At 38.5% G+C, this 7,500-nt stretch overlaps 1 protein-coding gene across 3 annotated transcripts in view; it reads right to left on the bottom strand.

Moving 5' to 3' along the window:
- Window positions 1–7,500, bottom strand: part of LOC122252678 (otoferlin) — a 390,650-nt gene that overhangs the window by 162,701 nt on the left and 220,449 nt on the right. For all 3 annotated transcript variants that reach the window (XM_086535872.1, XM_086535873.1, XM_086535871.1), the window contains exon 2: window positions 1,517–1,575. In XM_086535872.1, the coding sequence (XP_086391998.1) occupies window positions 1,517–1,575 (59 nt within the window). The remainder of the gene's footprint in view (window positions 1–1,516; window positions 1,576–7,500) is intronic.

The following is a 7,500-nucleotide window of genomic DNA, read 5'->3' on the forward strand; positions in this document are numbered from 1 at the left end:
ATTATATATATTATATATATATTATATATATTATATATATATATATTATATATATATATATATATATATATATATATATATATATATATATATATATAAGAGAGAGAGAGAGAGAGAGAGAGAGAGAGAGAGAGAGAGAGAGAGAGAGAGAGAGAGAGAGAGAGAGAGATATGCATATATAAGTATATATATATATATATATATATATATATATATATATATATATATATATATATATGTGTGTGTGTGTGTGTGTGTGTGTGTGTGTGTGTGTGTGTGTATGTGTGTGTGTGCCTACATTTATATATATGCATATATGTATGTATGCATATATATGTATATATGAAAAGTGAATAAAAACACGAAAGTGTCAACACTAAAGCATTCAAGAGAAAATAAAAATCGACATACGACCTCGCACCCTCCCCCCTCCCCCCTCCCCCGGAAACTCGAACTAATTTTTTTTTTTTTTTCTTCCTCGGTTGAAAGTTTGCTCATGACGCTTGAGCCGACTTAAGGAAATGAGTTCCCGAAAGCTCACCTTCAGACCATCGAAAAGTTCTTAGCGCCGTGTCTCTCTTTTGGGAAGTCTCCAGTGAGTAGCTGCATTTAGTCGAGTCGTTTTCAAATTAAAGATTAAATTATCTTTTTTTTTTTTTTCGTATATATTCAGTTATTCATTGTTGTTGTTTTTTATAATTAGTGTTTTTTTTTTTTTTACGACACTTATAAAAATGGTGATTAATAAGAATGATAAAAGTTTAACAAGATATATCAATAAAGATAAAAATAAAAGTGAATTATAAACAGTAAAAATACTAATTAAAATGATTACAAAACACAAGACCAATAAATGAGAAATCTTAAGTTTATCTAAAAAAAAATTTTTTCATATCTTCAATGTAAATGTTAAAGGCAAAGGTCTTTTAATTCAGTCCAATGCCTCTGAATGTAGAGCCAGAGTTCGGAAACGCTTTAGGCAATATTGATATTTCCAAACTATTAGGTAAGTACAATCTATTTGAAATGGATTTACGAGTATAAACGCGAGAGAGAAAGAGAGAGGGAGAGAGAGAAAGCAAGAGAGCGAGAGAGAGAGAGGGAAAAAGAGAGCGAAGGAGAGAGAGAGAGATAAGGAGCAAGGGAGAAAGAGATAAAAAAGAGAGAAAGAGGGAGAGATAAAGAGCAAGAGAGAGAGAAAGAGAGCGAGATAGAGAGAAAGGGAGAAAGAGAGCGAAAGAGAGAGAGAGATAAAGATCAAGGGAGAAAGAGACAAAAAAAAAAAAGAGAAAGAGGGAGAGGGAGAACGAAAGAGAGCGAGGAGAGAGAAAGAGATCGAAAGAGAAAAAGAGAGAAAGAAAATGAGAAGAACAAAAAATGAATATTCCCCTTTAGTAGCCTATCATCTTAATCCCTTCTCATATGAAACAAAAAACAAAAACAAACAGAAATAACCCACAAAAAACACACATTTATCCCTAACTAATCTCTGCACACAAGAACTCTAAGGACTTACCTCATCAAAGATCACGTCCTCTCCAGAATCTTCAACAATCCGTGTGTACTGAGGCACTCCTGGGGACAGACAGACAAATAAATTAGTGGAAATGACAACAAAAGACGTGGAGAGAGAGAGATAAGATTGGAAATGGGGGAGAGAGGAGACAAGGGAGGGGAGGAGTGTAAGGAATGAGAGAGGAAGAGGGAGAGGGAAGAGATAGTGTAAGAAATGAAAGAGGAGAGAAGGAAGGAGAAAGTGTAAGAAATGGGAGGGGAAGTTGGAGAAAACGGAGGACAAATGGAGAGAGGAAGAAGGAAGGTGAGAGAGACTAGAAAGTCTAAGAAATGGGAGGGAGAGGAGAAAGGGGGAGAAGAAGAGAGATAAAAAATAGGGATATAAATGAAAGGAGGATGACGAAAGGTGAAAATGGGAAAGGAAGAGAGAAAGAAAAAATAAAAAGTAAGGGGAAGAGATAGGGAAGGAGGAAGAGAGAAAGATAGGAGGAGAAGGGAGAGAGATAAGAAAAAGAGAGAGAGAGAGATGAAGCAAGAAGAGAGATGGGAGAAGAAAAAGAAAGAGAGATAAAAGAGAACGAGAAAAAAAAATTAGGAGAGGGAAGAAGAGAGAGAGAAATGAGAAAGAGTAAGAGACGGGAGAGGAAGAGAGAGAGTGAGAGAAATAGAGAAACGAGAAGAGAAAGAGCGAAAACGGAAGAGATAGGAAAAGGGATAAAGGAAAAGAGTTGGGAGAGGAAGAGAGAGAAAGAGAGAAGGAGAAAATGAGAGAGACAGAAGAATAAAACGATAAAAAGAGAGGAAAGCATTATCAAATTGCATTCCAGGAAAACATACACAACAAATGCAATGCTCTGAAACAGTTCCAAGCACAATGTTTGTACCTGCCTTGTATAACAGCAACCCATACAGCTGCTGTTGTCACTTGTCTAACGTTTATCAATATCTTTCTAACTTGTTATTGATATTCGGCAAATATGAAGGTCATTTTTTAAAAAATTCTGCTTTAAAAAATGTATGTTACTTATCATGATACTTATTACCAATACTGTTATGATAATGACTATGATTATCATTATAATCATCCTTATCGTCACCATTAGTAGTAGTATAAGTAAGGGTACCATTACTATGACCATCATTATTATTATCAATATGATTAATATTTTTACTATCATCTGTTTGATCAATACTAAAAAGTTATAGTGATAACGGTAATGATAATGATAAAGAAGGGGATAATGTTAAAGGTTGATAATAATTATGATAATCATAACAATGAAAATGATGATAATGATAACAATAACAATGATAATGATATTGATAATAGAAATGATGATAGAAATAGTAGTAATAATGATAATACTGATATTGACACGACTAACAACAATGATGATAATAATGACCTTATTAGTAATGAAAGTAACGATGCTTATAATAACGAAAATAATACTGTTAATTATTATGAGGATAATGATAATAGCGAAAATGATAATGATGTTAGTAATAATAAGTAGTAATAATAGTCATCACCATTACGATCATAATCATAATGATGATGATAACAATGACGATAATAATAATGATAACAACAATAACGGTAACAGTGACATAGCAACGTTGATAATAACATTAAGGATGATAGTGCTAACAACAAAAATAAGGACAACACTCATCAGAATGACAATACCAATCATAACTTCAACAATGCACAAACAAACACACACACACACAAACACACACACACACACACTCACACACACACACAAACACACACACACACACACACACACACACAAATGAAAGAATGACAAAGAAAGAATAATAATGCTAAAAAAAAAAAATAATTCCAACAAGGGTAATCCCCCTCCCCCCCCCAGCCTCTCCTGAAATGAAACTAGTATAATGGCCATCACTGCATGATTAAAGAGGCCATAATCACTCTCGATAAAGTTGATAATTTCATCTGCGTCATGACATTCTAGAGGCGCCGGTCTGCTGTCTAGAGCAAGGAAATGACACCTCTTAATATAAGTCTATTAAGGTCCAAATTGGTGCGTCGCCAGCCAGGCTACGAGTATCCATGAGGCTGTAGATTAAAGTATGGTGTGTTTGTAATGGGTGGTTGCGTTAGTGGGCGTGCAGTGGGGATGGTTGGGTTGGGATTGGTCATGTAGTGTGGGAATTAATGATTTTTTTTTTTTTTTTTTTTTGGGGGGGGGGTGATTCTGATCTTTTTTTTCTGTCTTTCTGTCTGTCTGTCTCTCTCTCTCTCTCTGTGCCTTTCTCTCTCTCTCTCTCTCTCTCTCTCTCTCTCTCTCTCTCTCTCTCTGTGCCTTTCTCTCTCTCTCTCTCTCTCTCTCTCTCTCTCTCTCTCTCTCTCTCTCTCTCTCTCGCTCTCTCTCTCTTGTTCATCTATCTTACCTGTTTACTTTTTAATTCGTCTTTCCGTTCCCCAAAAGCAGATAATGAGGAAAAGAATGAAAGAAAATAAGAAAAAAAATAAGAAAAGGAAAAAGATGATGATGAGTAGGAGAAAGAAGTAGAAGAGGATGAAGAAGAAGAAACAGAAAAAAGAAAAAGGGAAAAAGACTTAAAAAAAAAACAAAAAAAAACACCAACGATGATTAAAAAGAAGTAAAAAGAGAATAACGAAGAAGGAGACAAGCAAAAGAAAGAAATCAAAGCAAGAGCAGAAGGAGAGGAACTAGAGTATACTAAGGCTTGCCAAGGACTTCACATCAAAGAGGCGCTGAACGGCTGGATCAAAGCTCGGAAGGTGAACACAACTCATTCCTAATGCCGGAGGGAATTCGCAAGGCAAGTTTCATTCCTTCCTTTTGACTTCTTGAGTTCGTCAGTCTCTCTTAGCTCTTTTTTTTTCTTGTTTTGTTTTTTTCTCTCTCTTTCTCTTCTTCACCTCGTTCTTTGTTGGTCTTCTTTCTCTTTTTTTTCTTTTCTTTATCATATTTTTTTTCTCTTATGTTCTTTCTGATTTTTTTTTCTGAGCCTCCTCCTCCTCAGCGACTTCCTTCTCCTTTTTCTACTTCTTCTTCATTATCATCTTCTTTTTCTTCTTCTTCTTCTTCTTCTCCTCTTCCTACTCCTCAGCTTCTGATCCCCCTCCCCCTCCCCCTCCCACTCCCGATCTTCCTTCTCCTCCTCCTCCTCCTCCCTTACATCCTCCCTCTCACTCTCCCACCCTCTCCCCCTCCTTCTCTTCCTTCTCCCTTCCTCCTACTCCTCCCCCTCCATGTCTTCCTACTTCTCCCCCGCCCTTCCTCCTACTCCTCCCCTTCCCTTCCTCCTACTCCCCCCCTCCCTCCCCTCCCCATTCACACTGTGACGTAAACATTATGTGAAGCAGGATAGGGGATGAGGTGGATGAGGCATGGAAATCATATATGGTTAAAAAGAGGACGACAGGACGAGATAAATTGGAGATAGAGAGGGAAATATACTGTAGAAAGGAGAGAGAGAGAGAGAGAGAGAGAGAGAGACTAGCAGAATTTTTGAGACTCGTGTCCTAGGTACGTTTAAGAGAGAGAGAGAGCTAGATAGATAGATAGATAGAGAGAGAGAGAGAGAGAGAGAGAGAGAGAGAGAGAGAGAGAGAGAGAGAGAGAGAGAGAGAGAGAGAGAGAGAAAGAGAGAGAGAACGAGAGAGAGAGAGAGGAAGAGAAAAGAGAGAGAGAGACAAAGAGACACAGAGTTAGAAAGAGACAGGCAAATAGAGTCATTATGACGTGTAGCATTGGCACAAACATCCGAAAAATCCAAAGAAGCGAAGGAAAGGGTGGCTGTTTGCTGATCCAATCAATAACACGGAACTGACACACGCACCAACCTAATAGAACAAGACCGGGTCCGTTTCCTTTCATTATATAAAAAAGTGACATAAGCTTGTTTGGTACGTGCAATGCAGCACAAAACCATTAACAACTTCGACACGCACCCGTGCAAAAGCTCACATGCAACCACTCCCAACTTGCACGCAAGTTAGTATTTATATATATTTATTACCAACAAGCAAACACCATACGAAAAATATTCCATGCTAGCTTCTCTCCGCGAAAGATAATCACAGGGAGAGAACGAACCTGTAGGATTTTTTTTTTTTTTTACCAGAATGATAAACCTAATAAAAAACGAATAAACATGATTGAATGATAATAATGAATAAAAAACATGATGGAATAATGATAATAAATAAATAAAAACATGATGGAATAATAATCATAAATAAATAAAACATGATGGAACAATAATAATGTATTTAAAAAGCATGATAGAATAATAATGATAAATAAAAAACATGATAGAATAATAACAATAAATAAATAAAAACACGACAAAACAGACACCAAAGAGAAACACGAAAACAGAGAGCAGAGAACGAGAGATCCGATGCCAGACAACAAAGCTGAATTCGGACCTGGCCCGAGGCCGCTGCACTTAGCACCAGACACATACCCCGAGAGAGCCACTCAAGCCAGAAATGAAAGGGTACACACTATACTGGACTTGGGCAATTTACGTGTCCTGTACTATTCCGTCCGTGGAAAGCCTGAACTACAAAGGTCTTGTTCTCACAATAGTTAGATGTCGTTATGGACGATTTTCCTCTGCTATCGAGGCGGAAACACGTATCCAGGCTTTTGGAAACTCGGGACACGTGTCAGGGAAATACCGATCCTGAACGACGGTAAGCCTATTTTTTTTTTTTCCAAATCCATTTTCTCCCCCGATTATCAAGAAGGAAATCCACGCTAGATTAACCGGGATTAACCGCAAATAAACGTCAGTGAGAGATCCCCTACCTCCTCTATCGTGGTTGAGATTAAATTCTTGACCCTTCACCTTTACGAGGCCTGTAATCACCATGAGCAGCCTAATCATGTTACCTCTGTCCCCTCCCTCCTCCTCCTCCTCCTCCTCCTTCTCCTCCTCCTCCTCCTCCTCCTCCTCCTCCTCCTCCTCCTCCTCTTTCTTCCTCCTTCCTGCTCTCCGATTTCCTATCTTCCATCTTACTCTACCTTTCCCCCTCCCCTTTTGAACTTGGTCTTCTTTTTCTTCTCCTATTCCTTTCCCTAATTCTATTTTTCCCCTTCTCTCTTCTTTCCCTTCTCTTCCTTCTCTCTTTTTGCACCTCCCCCTCCCCTCCCCTCCCCCACTAAATCTTCCTCATCCTCCTCTTCACATTCTTTCTCTTATCATCGTATGCTCCTCTACACCTTTATTTTTTTTTTTTGTCCTACTCTTTTCCCCTTCGGCCACCTATGTCCCTCCTTCCCCTCCCCCTCTCCCTATCTCCCCCTTCTCTGTACCTTCCTCCTCTTTGCTCTATCTATTATCTCTTCCTTCACTTATCGCTTTTTCCCCTTTCCCCGCTCCACTCCCCATCTCTCTCTTTTCCCTATTCCTATGTTACTTTACCTTGTTGTCGACACCTCACCATTGTGTGTGTGTGTGTGTGTGTGTGTGTGTATGTGTGTGTGTGTGTGAGTGTGTGTATGTGTGTGTGGTCATACGCACATGGGCGCGCGCGTGTGTGTCTGTATTGCGTGTCTTTATGGATGTACATACATACATGATCATAGGTATATAATTGTTGTCGTTGTTTGTTTGTTTTTTGTGTGTGTGTGGATAACAATACATACATGAACGTTTGTGTGTGTGCGTTTTGTTTGTTCGTGTTTGTGGATGAACACACATACATGAATTTAAACGTGTGTACGTACCTTTGCGTGTTTGTATGCTCGTGTGATATATATGCGTGTCTATGTGCTAGCCAATATGCACATGTGTGTGGGAAGCGAATCTGTGTGTGTGTGTGGAAATGACCCAAGAAGGCAAACATTCACAGCGGTTTGTTATTCTCGAGATTATTCATCGTGTTATTCATCTTCCCTGTCTAACGTATTCTGCCAAGTTGCAATCAATCACCTGGAACCGTTTAGCGTCCTGCTGATAAGGGCGGACATG

Source organism: Penaeus japonicus, unplaced genomic scaffold (genome assembly GCF_977035675.1).
Source record: "Penaeus japonicus unplaced genomic scaffold, GWHDUDI00000001_assembly GWHDUDI00000004, whole genome shotgun sequence".
In the NCBI taxonomy this organism is placed as follows: Eukaryota; Metazoa; Arthropoda; class Malacostraca; order Decapoda; family Penaeidae; genus Penaeus; species Penaeus japonicus.